The sequence below is a fragment of the Ovis canadensis genome, chromosome X (genome assembly GCF_042477335.2).
Source record: "Ovis canadensis isolate MfBH-ARS-UI-01 breed Bighorn chromosome X, ARS-UI_OviCan_v2, whole genome shotgun sequence".
In the NCBI taxonomy this organism is placed as follows: domain Eukaryota; kingdom Metazoa; phylum Chordata; class Mammalia; order Artiodactyla; family Bovidae; genus Ovis; species Ovis canadensis.
The window spans coordinates 41726643-41742961 of record NC_091727.1 but is presented as its reverse complement, the minus strand read 5'-3'; the positions used below and the strand labels follow the sequence as shown (position 1 = coordinate 41742961).

Below are 16319 nucleotides of genomic sequence, written 5' to 3'. Positions count from 1 at the left end.
TTCACGTGCATGCCCCGCCGTGACAAATTCACCTCTAAGTGCTGTCTGAGCTGCATTACAAGTTTTAATGTTTGTCTTATTCAATTTACTATTTCCTGGTATAAAAGTATGTACAATAGAAAGCTGAAAACTAATTCTTTCAACTTCCATTTCAAGAAATGAGAAAAAAGAACGGCAATTCAAATTCAAAAGAAGTAAAAGGGAACACGAAATAAGGGTTAAAAGCATACAAGTAGGAAGGGGGGAGAGAGTTAAAGCCAAAAATTGGTTTGAGGGAAGGTTTGATGAAATTGATAAATCCTTTCTTTAGGAAAGGGTAATCAGGAGAGAGAACACAAATTAGCACTATCAAGGATGAAAAAGGAGATGTTACCACAGATCCTAAGACATTAAAAAGATAAAAAAGGATATTATAAACAGTCTTGCTTCAATACATTTGACAATCTAGATGCAGTGGACAAATTCCTTGAGAAAACACATTACCAAAAGTCACACCACACACACACACACACAAATCAGAAAATCCCCCTATTAAAAAAAAGTTGGATCTGCAGTTATATCCTTTCCACAAATACAGCCCCAGGCAGATTGTTTTGATTTTATTGGTGAAATTATTAATGCAGAAATAACTGAAATCTTATACAAATTCATCCAGAGAACAGAAAAAGAATATTACCCTTTGAGTTTTGAGGTCAGCATAAAATCTTGATACCCAAATCTATTTTAAGCTCTTAGAAAATATTATTTCATTTGATGCTCTTAATGATCCCATAAAGTACAGTATTGTTATCTTTTTACAGCAGAAAAACTAAGGTTTAAAAGGTCATATAATTTACCCAGAGTCATAAAGCTAGCATCGCATGGTGCAAAGCTAAAATGTGAGCACAAGCAACATGACTCGAGTCCATACTCTCACCACAGGCTACATCAAATGATTTAATGCTTTGCTCTGGAACTGACAAAGGGCTTAACTTTAATGATTACTAATAGAATAAGACACCAGAGGGAAAAAAGGGGCTACATACCCAAGCATCACCACCTATACAGTATTTGAGATTCTTGTTACTGTGTAAGACACGTTTATTTTTCTTAATAACAGCTTTATGGTTCACAAATTATTCAGAACATACTCCTAATTATTCAGAACATGGGATATTTAGTTATTTAGAACATGGGATATCTGTACCTGTAACAGATACACCAACGTAACTTTAACTAGTATCTTAAACTTCCTACCTGATTCTGCTGGAGGGCGGGCTGAGACTGTCCATCAGGAGCCTGGCCCTGGCTGTCATTCCCTCCTACTGGAGAGCCACGAGTCGTGGCTGTCATACTCGACACAGGGCAGATCTTTGCAATTTTGTCTGCTTATGTAGTTGTCTTGAAAAAAGAAATTATAGTCCACTTATAGAAGATGAAGTACCAGCATTTGCCAGTCTTAAAAAGCTCCAATTCAAGAATAAACCATCTTGCAGAGACCATTGCATAACCTACAAGTAAAAGAAAAAAAAAAGCACATTTGTTTTAGACATAAAAAAACATTAAGGAATTGTTCAAATTTAATATTACCAGTGAATCTAGTCAGGAGAAGGTGGCTATGTAAAAGAGAGGACAAAGTGAAAAGTTAGTTTCATTAATACTATATTTAAATAAACTGATAATAGTACATCAGTAGTTACATCAAGAAAACATACAAATACAGCCTCATAATATTTCAGTTTCCTCCTATCAAGGTTATTTATTTGGCTGTTATTTCGATTGATTATGGAGTGGCAAAAACTGTCTTCAATTTGCTAATGCCTTGAATATACACAATTTCACAAACGTATTTAAGATATAAACCAAGTAATAAAATCTGATCATTAAAAATATTTCAGGAAGAACTGTACAACTAACATTTATCACTGGTACATGGATATTAAAATGGTTTCTAAACAAATGTACAAGTGGTTTTAACAGAAACTTCAAAACTTTGGGGGACGTTTTCTTTGGAGAGGGTTCAAACTGTATCCTACTCCTCCAATACAACCTGTTTTGTCAAATGACCTTGACTTTTCCCTTTTGGGGAGGTTTTGGCCCCAGGCACCACTAGAGCCATGGCAGGGCTCCAGACCCAAACTGTTTAACAATGGAATTCTTCTTTGCTACCTGAGCAGCAAAGGTGTATAGAGGAAGACCACCAAACCCTCAATTCTGTATTCTTGGCTGCAGAGTAAAATCATCCAAGGTGCTTTTAAAAACACTGATGTCCAAACCCCTCTTCAGAATGAATAAATTACAGTATTTTGGAGTTAAGCCTAGGCATCAGCACTTTTAAAAATATCTCCCCCATAACTGATTCTAATATGCCACAAGAATGAGAACCTCAACTGATTGATTTACAGGTATTTAGTTTTAAGGAAACCACATTTCCATTTACTCCATGTTTGCCTCAAACTTAAAGTTTAAGACTGATAGTATCGAGGACTGCTGCTGCTGCTGCTAAGTTGCTTCAGTCGTGTCCAACTCTGTGCAACCCCGTAGACGGCAGCCCACTAGGCTTCTCTGTCCCTGGGATTCTCCAGGCAAGAACACTGGAGTGGGTTGCCATTTCCTTCTCCAATGCGTGAAAGTGAAAAGTAAAAGTGAATCGCTCAGTCGTGTCTAACTCTTCGCGACCCCATGGACTGGTGAGGCTAAAAACGGGAAAACCTTTAATACGTAAAGTGGAAAAACAAAAGGTAACACGGTTGAACAGTCTCTCTCTCACTTTTGCTTTCCACGTTTATACAACCTACATTACAAAAAAGTTTCATGTGAAGTAGACAATTAAAAAAAACCCACCTATCATTTTCTTCAGCCATTTTGGGTTGGCTGGCAAATTGTTTAACTATTCTTTTTCTCAATACACAAAACATCAACTACCTGATTCACCTTCAATCTTCTCTACTTCAACCCTGCTCCAATCTCTTCCTTTTGATCCCATTACTCATGATCCCCAATGAATGATTATCTCAATTGTCACCCCCCTCAATCTTTTCCTGGATGTCTCTTAGCCTATAAATGTGCTTCAATCTTCATTACCAAAATGAAAATTCACCAACTTCCGTCCTTCCCTTTCCCCCCAAATCTTAAAAAGAAGGCCTCTGCTTCCCCCTTCCTTTCTTCCATTCTCTCTCATCATCATCTAGTTGTATCTAAGCTATCAAGACTGTTTTAAGCCAGTGGGTCTTAGACCTCAGCTGAGGTCTATGGACAGGTTTGAGGATTAACTCCCCCCAAATTACATGCAAATCTTTATAAATATGTACTTTGGAGGGGGAAGAAGGTCTGGTTCACTGATCAATGCTCTACTAATTGACAGCTCATAGTCAAATGACTGTCTGTTGCTGTTCACCCTGTCTGTTCTCTTCTCAGAATTAGCCACAACTGGCTGCCACTACTCCCACGTCCGTTCCTGAACCTGAGGTTCCTTGGCTTTTACAATCCTGAACTTCGATTTCGTTTCCACTTCTTTTCAAAGTGGAGAGGAGAGAATAGTAAGTAGATAGTAGTCACATCAGTGACAAGTACACGTTTTGATGCTGAAACAACAGTGAAAACATCCACTAAATAGCCGACTCTAGGTCAGGAACTGAAGGAAAACTTGGGGGACGGGGTCTTGAAGAGAACGCTAATGTTCACAGAAGAGTGGGAGATGGATTCATTAGTACCATATGGGTTGTTGTTCAGTTGCTAAGCCATGTCCAACTCTGTGATCCCATGAACTGAAGCAAACCAGGCTTCTCTGTCCTTCACTATCTCCCTGAGTTTGCTCAAACTCATGTCCATTGAGTCAGTGATGCCATCCAACCATCACATTATGTTGCCCCATTCTCCTCCTGCCCTCAATTTTCCCCAGCATCAGGGTCTTTTCCAATGAGTTGGCTCTTTGCAAAAGATAGCTGATGTACTGGAGCTTCAGCTTCAGTCCTTCCAATGAATATTCAGCGTTATTTCCTTTAGGATTGACTGGTTGGATCTCCTTGTAGTTCAAGGGACTCTCTAGAGTCTTCTCCAGCACCACAGTTCGAAAGTGTCAATTCTTTGGCACTCAGCCTTCTTTATGGTCCAACTCTCATATCCATACATGACTACTGGAAAAACCATAGCTTTGACTATATGTACTTTTGCCAGCAAAGTGATGTCTCTGCTTTTTAATATACTGTCTAGATTTGTCATTGCTATTCTTCCAAGGAGCAAGCGTCTTTTAATTTTGTGGCTGCAGTCACCATCCACATTGATTTTGGAACCCAAGAAAATGAAATCTGACACTGTTTCCCCATTTTTCCCTTCTAGCATCATATGGTATCCCCTTGCCCCCAAATAAACACCCCCTTCTGAAAGTGAGTAGTCACAATCTTGGGGGGTGGGAAGAAATCTATTTTTTATTCCCAAATGGAGGGCAAGTTGGGAAGGGGGAAATAAATCCTGAGGCACAACAAAATTAAAATGGTGTTTTTAAGGTGCATCCTTACAGTTTACATAGACTGTGGTATTTTCCTGTAAACTAGAAAACCATGGCTCTAAGAAGTGACTTGAACAAAACAGATAAGTTAATAACGCTAAAGTGAATTTTATTACTTTGTCCACTAAACCAATGCCATCACTCTTCAAAAGGTATTTCCAGGAAGCAAACCCAAGGGTGAATGGATAAACATTTGGTCTACACACACAATGGAATAGTATTTAGCATTAACAAGGAAGAAAATTCTGACTTGGATGTACCTAGAGGACATAATGCTAAATGAAACAAATCAGCCACAAAGGGGAAAGCGGTCCATGACTCCACTTATATGAGGTAACTACACTCAGAGAAGGAAAGTAGAAAGGTGGTTACCAGGGGTTGGAAAAGTGGGGTGATGGACAATTATTGATCAAGTGGTACAGAGTTGCAGTTTGGGAGAATGAAAAGTTGTGGAGATGGTTGGTGGTGATGGCTACACAATGTTAATGTACTCAATGCCACTGAACTATATTCTTAATAATGATTAAAATCGGTTATATATTTTTCCCACAGTAATATATTATATATATATTAAACGGCTCTCTTGCTTTGTACTCCTTTAACATTAGGACATTAACTTAAAACATCTTAAAATTATATTCTCATGTTGTTTGTTTATGCTCAACATTGTTCCATCCATATGCATCTCAGTAACTCTCCATCTTGGAGAAGGCAATGGTACCCCACTCCAGTACTCTTGCCTGGAAAATCCCATGGATGGAGAAGCCTGGTAGGCTGCAGTCCTACCAGAGTTGGACACAACTCAGTGACTTCCCTTTCACTTTTCACTTTCATGCATTAGAGAAGGAAATGGCAACCCACTCCAGTGTTCTTGCCTGGAGAATCCCGGGGATGGGGGAGCCTGGTGGGCTGCCGTCACGGGGTCGCACAGAGTTGGACACGACTGAAGCGACTTAGCAGCAGCAGCAGCAACTCTCCATCTCTAGATAAATCGAAAATATCTGGCAAAAAGTCAGAGGACAAATTATTCTAGATAAAAGCATTCTGTGGATAACTAAGGGACTATCCTTTTCAACAAAATAACACTAAGGTAAATGGAAAAGGCAGCAGTCTGAGACCTCTCCCCAGATAAAACACCTTTCTCTCAGACCACAGAACTCAATCATCTTCTCCACATTTCTGTGCTGGGCAGGCACAGTAGGTCTCAGCACAGCATATACATCGCTCTATTCTGCTATTTTTAACAGTCATCTCTACCACCACGTAAGAATTGGATACTTTTCCCTTAGTGTGCTAGGTTGAGAGATTAAGAACAAGACACAGGAATGGAGCAATTAAAAGTAATTTCTGGATTCAAACATAACTCTTGCTCAAAACCCCACCTCTGCCACTTACAAGCTGCCCTACCTTAAAGTCCAGTAACAAGTACTCTCACTAATTTTCCAGGTCTTTAAAGCAGACAGTGCTACCCACAAAAATGCCATGAAGGGGCTTCCCCTGTGGTCCTGTGGTTAAGACTGCATGCTCCCAAGGCAGGGGACAGAGATTCGATGCTCGGTTGGGGAACTAAAATCTCACATGCCATGTAGCACAGCAAAAAGAGAAAAAAGTCATGAGAATTATTTTAATAAAAGTGTTTCATAAATACCAAACACAGTAGTTCTCAAAAATTTTAATTTTCCTTTCCTTTTCTATAGTGTACTGTGTAGAGTTACTGAATATTTGAGCTAAGAATTTGAAAATAATGTATTGAAATATAATCTGGAAAGTCTGAATGGAGGAAAAAAAAGTCAAAGATACACTACAACTACGTTACCCAAGAATAACACCACTATTTTTTTCCTCCTTTTCTTTCCTTTTTTTTTTTTTTGGCTACACCACAGGGCTTTCAAGACTTTAGTTTCCCCACAGGGACTGAACCTGGGTCACTGGCAGTGAGAGTGCGGAGTCCTAACCACTGACAACCAGGGAATTTCCAACACTGGTAGCTTTCTTAATTTTTTTTTTTTTAAAGTGAAATGTTAGTTGCTCAGTCATGTCCAATTCTTTGCCACCTCGTGGACTGTAGCCCACCAGGCTCCTCTGTCCATGGGATTTCCCAGGCAAGAATACTGGAGTGGCTAGGGGATCTTCCTGACACAGGGATCGAACCAGGGTCTCCTGCATTGCAGGCAGATTCTTTACCATCCGAACCATCAGGGAATCCCCTGGAACACTGGTACCTTTCTTAATAAATCCCATTCAATTCAAGTGGATGGGATTTGAATTGCTATCACACTCCTTTACTTGATTACAAGAAGTACTCTCGGACTTCCCTGGTGGTCCAGTGTCTAAGAACTCTGTGCTCCCAATGCAGGGGGCCTAGGTTTGATTCCTGGTCAGGGAACTATATTCCACATGCCGAAACTAAGACCTGCTACACTCAAATAAATAAATAAATAATTTTTTAAAAAAAAAGAGAGAGAGAGAAGTACTCTCAAGGTTCTAAAGGAGCTTATCTTCCAAGTCACAGTTATTTAGGCATTCATAGCTGTGTTAGTCGGAGAAGGCAATGGCAACCCACTCTAGTACTCTCGCCTGGAAAATCCCATGGGCGGAGAGTTGCGGACACTACTGAGCGACTTCACTTTCATTTTTCACTTTCATGCATTGGAGAAGGAAATGGCAACCCACTCCAGTACTCTTGCCTGGAAAATCCCATGGGCGGAGGAGCCTGGTAGGCTGCAGTCCATGGGGTCGCTAGAAGTTGGACACGACTGAGCAACTTCACTTTCAGTTTTCACTTTCATGCATTGGAGAAGGAAATGGCAACTCACTCCAGTGTTCTTGCCTGGAGAATCCCAGGGACGGGAGAGCCTGGTGGGCTGCCGTCTATGGGGTCGCACAGAGTCGGACACGACTGAAGCGATTAAGCAGCAGCAGCAGCTGAGTTAGAACAAACTTTCTACCAAGTTAATGTAGAAGTATCCTACACAGAACTGAGCAACTCAATAATCATTCAGATCATTTAAAATCTGACACAACAGCCACCAGTTCCTGTAGGAACACTAAAAGTCAATAAATCACAATGTGAAAATGTACTGTACAAAGTAAAGTTTGAAGCTTAACATTTTATTTTAGAAAAACAAGAGTATTGCAGGGGTCATTGTTCTCCCACCCTTTCATATGAATTTTACCAGAATGCATCTTGGATTTTCTGCAATACAAAATGGCAATATCAGCTGTTTTATCTGGGGAGAGGTCTCAGACTGCTGCCTTTTCCATTTACCTTAGTGTTATTTTGTTGAAAAGGAGAGTCCCTTTAGAACTTATGGTATTTTTATATTCAAACTTAGCACCTTCCAAGATGGGAATAGCATCACGTTTACCTGGATAAAGCTTGGTCACCCATTATACTAAATAACCTAGTATTCCATAAACATCAACCATTTGTATTTATTTTAAACTTTGTAGGACTGAATTTCTATAGCAGCTTTCAAATGGAAGGGCCTTAATACCACAAAAACCCTCAAGACAAAGAATGGTCCTTCTCTACATTCTTCCATCTCTGCTCAAACTTTCCCTACATTCCAGAATCTCTTTTATACAGCACACTGAAAGTCTCTACAATTCCACATATATGATCCTACTATACTAAAAGAGTCCTTCTCTTTCTAAATTTTTCTCTTTTCATCCAAAATATAAAGGACGTTAAAATAAAAACTCAAAGCTTAGTCATTTAAGAAATATATGCTGAGTATCTACAGTGGGCCACATATTGTTTTCAGCATGAAGGAATAAATACATGGCGTTACACAGCTGGCCAATCTCGGCTCTTGTGGAACTAACATTACACATTGTGTTGAGAGATAAGCAACAATGCCAAGTCCAACAAATTATTTACTAATCACCAAAATGAGTTCATTAGAAACTAATTTGATAGATCCTTATATACATCCATGAAATTATCTTGAGAACTTAAACCTATTCTGGTTTTATCTATCAAAACCGAAGGGGAAAATTATTCAATTATCTTTCTTCATCTAGTGACTTTCCATGTTTAACTGGCATCTATTACCCTTGTTTTCCTCTTAAAATACTTGACTCAAGAGGTGAGAGACCTAACTGTGAAACACAAGATGTACATACCTAGCACTAGACCTTACTACTCTGACCAATCACTACAAAATGAAAACCTTAATTACAACTAACTAGACAAACTATTATTTTGCAATTAATACTCTAGCACATAAAAGAAAGAACTTACATGTTGGTTTAAAATTTTACTGCAAAATGTGTAAGTCGTTTCATCTTTATTATAAGTCAATATGAAACATCTTTTAAGTACTAAGCTTTATTTCAAAATAACCACTATTTTAGTGTATTGGCTTATTTTAAGCCAAGAGTACTTAGATCTTTTTGAATCTTAAACTGGAATTTCTATTGCCATGATAGATTCAACAAGTTTAAAAGCAAACTTTTTATGCATTATAGTCTGGAAGAAAAGATATCCTTCTCTACATAGTTCTTCTACAACGTAAGAAATGACACACATGGGGTATTACAGGTTTGACACAAGTCCATGGACAGAGAAAAACTGCCCAAATCCTCAAGTATATGAAACAGAACACAAAATTTAAAAAAACAAACAACGATCAAAAACAGGTATGTACTTTTAATTATCTGTGCAATACCTGGACTTCTGCTTTTTTAAAAATCCCTTCTAAGATAACATTGAAATGGTAAGTGAAAATTATTGGGGGATAATCCTGACTAATTTATAGATAAACTCACTTGCAAACATTGTCACTGTATTAACTAATTATTTAACTACCTATTATTATTGCTTGTGACACACCTCACAATCAATTATATCAATACACCATGATCCATAACCACTCTAGTGGTAAAGCAAAACACGTTTCAGTATTTATACTATCCAAGGAATTGTTTCTTTTATGCAGTTGTTGGTTCTATTCCATTCAAAATTTCTCTGTGCCTCTACAATTCTGTATCCCATTATTTACAGTGGGTGTTTTTTTGCCCCACACCAAGTAATTATCGATACCAGCTGGATGTCCTGCAATTCAACTCAATTCTGACACTATCTACCGAAAGATAGCTCCAGATTCCACTTGCTAAGGGCTCAGTGTTACAAGACTGACCCTCCTCCCACTTCACATATCAGCCATAAATCTAAGTTGTCACCTGTGCTTCTGACCGATAGGCTATAAAATGGAGGCTCCAAAGACTCCCTCCTTGGGTTAATTTGCTAGAGCAACTCACAGAAATCAAAGAAACATTTTACTTACTACATTATTGGTTTATTTATTGTAAAAGGATATAAGTTAAGAACAGCCAGATGGTATAGGTCAAGGTATGGAGAAGAGGCATGGAATTTCCATGTCCTCTTTGGGCTCACCACTTGCCCCATATTTCCATGGGTTCACCAAACTGGAAGCTCTCTGAAACCCATCCTTTTGGGGTTTTAGGAAGGCTTTATTACCTAGGCACAACTGATTAAATCACTGGCCATTAAGGACCTTTAAGCCTTTCTCCCCTTCCTTCAGGAAGGGAGGGAGAACACTATTCATAAGCTTGGCTTCCCTGGCAACCAGCCCCCATCCTTGGCTATCTAGAGGCTTTTTAAGTCACTTCATTCACCTAACAAGAGACACCTTCCAGATCCTCACCACTTAGAAAATGCCAAGTTTTAAAAGCTCAGTAGCCAGTAACTGGGATAAAGACTATTTCTTATTATAAATCACAGTATCACAGGTTCCCTTCCAGTTCCGTCTTAATTTGTACATTTCTCTAGACAAATTATGAGCACTTATGTACGAGGCACAATAATAGGTCCTTTATTTATTTATATAATCTCATTTAATCACCAGGATCCCTATTCCATGATTATCAGTCCAATTTAACAAACAGAAGCAGAAGCTAAGAGATTAAGTAACTTCAGTTTGTCCAAGATGGCATTAACATCTTTGTAGATTCTCAAAGCCGTTGGCTCTTCCATTATATACCATGAAGATTCTCTACAGCCCCCAAGATAAAGATATTCTTTCCATATTTGAAGAGGGAGAATTAAGAGGGGGGTGGGGTGGGGCAAGGATAAGAGACTGATTTTTCTCTTAAAAGTACAGTTACTGTCAGGCCTGTCTGTGCCAATTATGTTTCTCTTTTTTTTGGCATTAAAAATGATCACTATTGAATTTTATTAAAATGCAAACCCTAAAATATCATGGCCCTGCTTAAAAAATCCTCAAAGACCCAATGAAGACCAAAATACTTCTCTAATGGTTTAGTATGCTCTTGAACACCCAACTTTGGGCTCATCTTGCAACTACTTTACCCAGAGCTGGTTCTAAGTCCAATTCGCTTTCTTGTTGTTCCTTCAAAATGTACTTTCTCATGCTGACTGTGGAGCCTTTGCAAAAGTGGTCTTAGTCTTGCCCATACAGATTCACCAATCCCCAACTCTCCTTACTCAGAATCCATCAAGTACTCCTATCAGAGGCTCTCAGAGGCAAACTGCATTTTTCTTTCATAGCACCTGTGTATGATCTCTCTCCCTACCAGAACAGAAAAGCGCCACAAGCGGGAATTCCCTGGCAGTCCAGTGGTTAGGACTCTGAAATTCCACTGTAGGGGGCACAGGTTTGTACCAGGGGAACAAAGATCCCACATGCCTCAAGGAACAGTTAAAAAAAAAAAACTCTAAGGGCAGAAGCTGTATGAGCTTTGCTCATCATTGAATCCCAAGAATTCACTGGCACACAATAGGTAAACACTCAAAACAAAAAGAAAGGGGGCAGTGGTAGTGCACTACAAGTCAAACCCTGTCCCTTTTTCAGCGCTAGTACTCCTTTTATGACATGTCCACATTATTTTTTCCACTCCCACTCACACCACACTAGGCTAGACTCCAACTGGAACATCCTGGATGGTCTCCACACTACCAATCTTTTTAGTATATTATTGCTAAATCAATCTCAACACTTTCAGTCTCTGAAACCTTTAGTGGCTTCTCCTCTCTACTTTTTACATAATATTGTTCTTCAAGATCAATCACAATCAGCCCTAACTTATCTTCCCAAGTCCATCTCTCATTCCCCAATTTGAATACCATCGCAGTCAGGTTGACAAGCCTCAGAAAGTGAGGCAGAGTGAAGAGGCAGTCAAGTGGAAGAGCCAGAATTCTAACTGAGGGAGTACAAGTTCCAGGGTTACAGTCTTAACTACCAGGCCACGCATGAATAATGCTTGAAAATAGGGAGAAAAGTACCATTAATCTCACCATATCCACACCTCCAAGACACAGCATCAAAATATTTATGATGCAGAAGCACATTTGAGAAAATGGATTTTTCACCTAATTTATAATTTCCTCATGCTAAGTATTCTTTTATATTCACCTTTAACGGCTACATATCACAAAATATTTTCTTCTAAAGCACAATAGCTGTACTCCTAAGAAACATGGCATAATCAAAAATGATGTTATAAAAAGAATAGTTTAATGGGAAGATGCCATTTCATGTCCATAACTATAAACCTAAATATCCCTAGGCAATTTTAAAATGTAGCCTTCACTCAAGAGTAAAGGCCTTTCTTTTTGTAGTTTCACCAGCGCTGCCATTATCATTATAACAGGACTCATCATTCTCAAGGCAGCTATATTAAAGAGTCCCCACCCCTCCAGTGTGATGCTAGTTTTAGATAGCTTCAAATTCGATCAATAACTCAGGCTAATGCAAATGAAGATGTCTAATTAATCTGTTAAATCTAAATACATTACTTAAGCTAAATGTCCATATTCTATTATCATCACTATTAAACACACACACCATTAATTTGTCACTAAATCACTATGTACATCCACTAGTACTTCCTAGAAGTCATCACAACAGAACTGCATCCTTCATTCTAAACTCTGTGGCAACAGAAATTTATTCATTTAGAAGTGCTCAGTAAATGGTCCTTTTTATTCAAAACTTCTCCATACTGTGTCTGTCAAGCCATATGTACACAATTAGGGTACTAAAAGTTTTTATATGTACATAAAAGCTTCAATAAATTCTAGCATCCTTCCCAAAGCATTCTAAAATGTGAATTTTTTAGTGGCTGTAGGGAATGAGTAATAATTTAAAAATGACTTATGGGGGACTTCCCTGGCAGTTCAGTGGTTAAAACTACCCCCATCCCCCCCCAACACAGGGGAGACTGACTGGATCCCTGGTTGGGGGACTAAGATCCTTGTATGCTGCACAGTGTTGGGGAAAAAAAAGACTTGTGGGATGATGGCATCAGAAGCTCTGTGGACACTCGCCAGTGAACAGTGAAACAACTGTAACTGGTAAAAACCATTAAAAAACTTTTGTAGTCTCTAGAAATCATCCTAAGGGTATACAGCAAATGAATACTAAAGAAAATTTACTCAGTAAAAACAGAGTGTCTGGCATTTTGAGCCAGCTCAGCAGGACAGAAGCCCCATTCCAGGTGGGCACTGGGAGGAACACAGGGCTCTCACCCCAAACTCCCAGTCAACTCCTCCCCCCGCCCACCCCACTCTCCCCTTAAGAGGAGGAAGATAGTAAGCATTTCTCATCATCCTCAACTCTCAGCTGCAGAGGCTCCTACTGCAGGGAAGAGCAGCTGAGAAGTCTGGGTGGGGCTCTTTCCTTCCATCCAGGTCCCACTTGCAGAGCAGAAGCTTTGACCCCAGGTTCATCAGGCCAAGAATAACGTGGGCCTAATGACTCTCACTCCACCTCACTCACATGACTGAGGTTCCACACCAAGAGACTAGAGGCTGCTGCTGCCACTCAACACTACTCATGAAGCAGGGGTGTCACTGGCAAGCACCCCATGAAGCAGGGCCACTGTTCCACCCCAATTCTGAAGCAATGGTGTGAAGGTTTTGTTCAAGGGGAGAAGGAGGCCATAAGGGAGCTCTGAAGTTCTCGCCAAGTGAGCTGACTTTACTTGGAACAGAGTAAAGGGAAGTTCGAGCCTGAGGCTGCACTTGAACACAATGGAGGCCGAGATAATAAGCAATTAAGGGGCTGTCTGTCTGCCGAGGGCAAGAAGCTCAACTTTACCAGAAAGAACAAGGGGAAAAAGACAGCTAAGAACAGCCTCCCTGAGGTCAGAAATAAAAGCATTATGAGTCCTCACAATCACTGATTTTTAAAACTGCCCAGCTCTACAAACAACAAGTATTCAAACATATACACCCAAAACATTAATGAAAACTTAGGAAGTATTGGAAACATTAATAGTCATAAGTATAATTTATATTTAACTATTTCAAATCAATGATACGAAGAGATGGGGAGGAAAGCGAGAAATTAGGAAAACAGTATGGAATTAGCGTAGATAAAGAATGAACCAAAGAGGAAATAAGGGAAGCAATGGGGCAGGAGTGACAAACAGTTAACATCTACTGAGCAGTTACTACGCGTCAGGTATCAATTAAAAGTTTTGATCTATTAACCCATTTAATACCCAATCTCAAGAATTAAGTACTCATTATTATCATTTTACAGATGGAAAAAAATGAAGCACATCAAGGTAATCTGACTAAAATGAAGTAACTAATAAGGGACAAAGCTAGCAAATTAAATTTCAAATCTAGATACCCTGCTACCAACAGTTTTGCTCACCTCCCCGCTATGCTACAATTGCTATTTCAATTTCAGTGCTATAGGAGGAAAGACCATAGACGGGATAAATAGAAGGACTTCACCAATTCTAACAAGTGTGTTAGTCGACCACTTTTGTTAAAGATCTCAAACTTATTTTGCCACAAGCAGTGTGGTATACCAAGCAATTCTCTGGCCAGAAATATATGAACTTAAATTTCTACTTTGGTACTTAACTGTGTGATCTTGGGCAAAATTCCCAAACCTCTTTGGGACTTAGTCTCCGAGGAGGACACAAGGCTATGGCTGTGACGATTAAATGTGGTAATGATTACCTTTAAATGTCAGAGCTGTCCAGTTAAGCATGAGTTCCCTTTCCTCTCAAATAACATTTCATTGGAGGGGGGGACACTTCAAAACCAACTATTTTCTTAACTAAGTACTGCACATGGAACATGTCCGAGGGTTTGGGAGTGAAAAATACTTGGTAAATATGAAGTCTGGGGAAAAAAAAATGATGTGTTCTGTTACAAAACATGTACAGGCATACCTTGGAGATACTGTGGGTTCAGTTCCAGACCACCACATTAAAACAAATATCACAAAGCGAGTCACGTGAATTTTTTGGTTTCCCAGTACACATAAAAATTGTGTTTACAGTATATCGTAGAGCAAATGCTGTTGGAAAAATGGCACCAACAGACTTGCTCGATGCAGGGATGCCACAAACCTTCAATCTGCAAAAACACACATCTGTCAAGAGCATTAAGGAAAACACAATGCAAGGTAGTTTTTTGTAGTAAGATTTACCTCACTAGCAAATACCAGTAAACACACCTGAAAATCATGTTAGCTCATAAGCAATTTTCCCCTCCATATGCTATTATTTTGTACCAAGTAATGGCAGCTGAATGCAGCCTGAGGATGGGGTAAAGGTCTGGCCTGGAAAGCCGTCACCCTACATTTTGCTTGGCTCAGCCTGGCCATATGCTGCTCTGTCCTGGAAGTACAAATACTGTTCCCTCTAGTCTCTGTGCATTTTAATTTTATTTCAGTCTTGTCCCTAACTCAGTAACCTCCCCATTCCCTATATGGAAGGGTTACCTTAAAAAAAAAAAAAACAACCAACTACATTTACCATACTTTGTCAGGAATTTAGAATCTTTTAAACTGTGCTGTTTATTTTACTGAAATTTTTATTGTTTTTGTTACTGTTCTAACTACAAAATTATATAGCTTCTGAGTGATCAGTTTGCTCTCAATCCTATTTTCCCCATAAGTCCTGTTACTTTGTAATGCATGATTTTGCAGAACATGAGGTTTTTCAGCAATTGCAATATAACAGATACACATGGAACAAGATCATATTTAATCTCCAAGCATCTTTTTCTCTCTCAAGGTGGCCAATACCTTTAGAGATTCCTGAAAAACTTTAATGGAAGAATGAACTTGAAGTCCCATGCACAAAGAAGGCACCCAATAAACAGTAATGTTTTAACAAATGCTAGTTATTTCTCCCTTGAAATGCTTGTTCAATTATTATGCACACTTGATAATTAATTCTGAACCTTCCTGGGCTCCCTATGAATATCATCTCTAGATCAGTCCAGAGGAAAAGTATTCTCCCAACTGTAAATTACCAGGAATCTGTGTTCCTGATATACATATCATAACTGTGCAGGTTGAACTTAATAAAATGAACAGCCTCTACAACGTTAAAGTAGTTGCTTTTATTATTCTATTAACGTCAACACGGAAATCTCATATTTCAAAAATTTGCCCTACTTTTTGAAATGTCTCAAATTAAACCTTACCGTCTGTAAGACAATTCATAGCACAGCATTCCTATGAGTTTGTGCTGGCTCTAAAGAAAATGTTACAATAACCAGTAACAAGACATCGAAATTATTCGGTGTTACACAGTAAGTAACCTTTCTTTTGAGTAAAATAATGAACAAATGAACTGCCCTTTTAGGTATAAATATATTTTTCACTTATTAAATAGGGAAATAACCTGGTAAATATGGAATTGGAGCCCCAGTTCCAGTCATGTGACTCTAAGCATCAGATTTCCATCAACAGTATACTAAGCTGGCTCAAGTTTGCCAAATCTGGTTCTACCTTAACAGCATTTTAAAAGACTAAATTACTTTCTACTTTAATGCTGCTTAAATATGTGCATAAATGAAACTCCTTGTGCTTAC

At 38.9% G+C, this 16319-nt stretch overlaps 1 protein-coding gene across 4 annotated transcripts in view; it reads right to left on the bottom strand.

Moving 5' to 3' along the window:
* Positions 1-16319, bottom strand: part of USP9X (ubiquitin specific peptidase 9 X-linked) — a 115981-nt gene that overhangs the window by 81257 nt on the left and 18405 nt on the right. For all 4 annotated transcript variants that reach the window (XM_070289913.1, XM_070289915.1, XM_070289914.1 and 1 more), the window contains exon 2: positions 1237-1490. In XM_070289913.1, the coding sequence (XP_070146014.1) occupies positions 1237-1332 (96 nt within the window). In that variant the 5' untranslated portion in view covers positions 1333-1490. The remainder of the gene's footprint in view (positions 1-1236; positions 1491-16319) is intronic.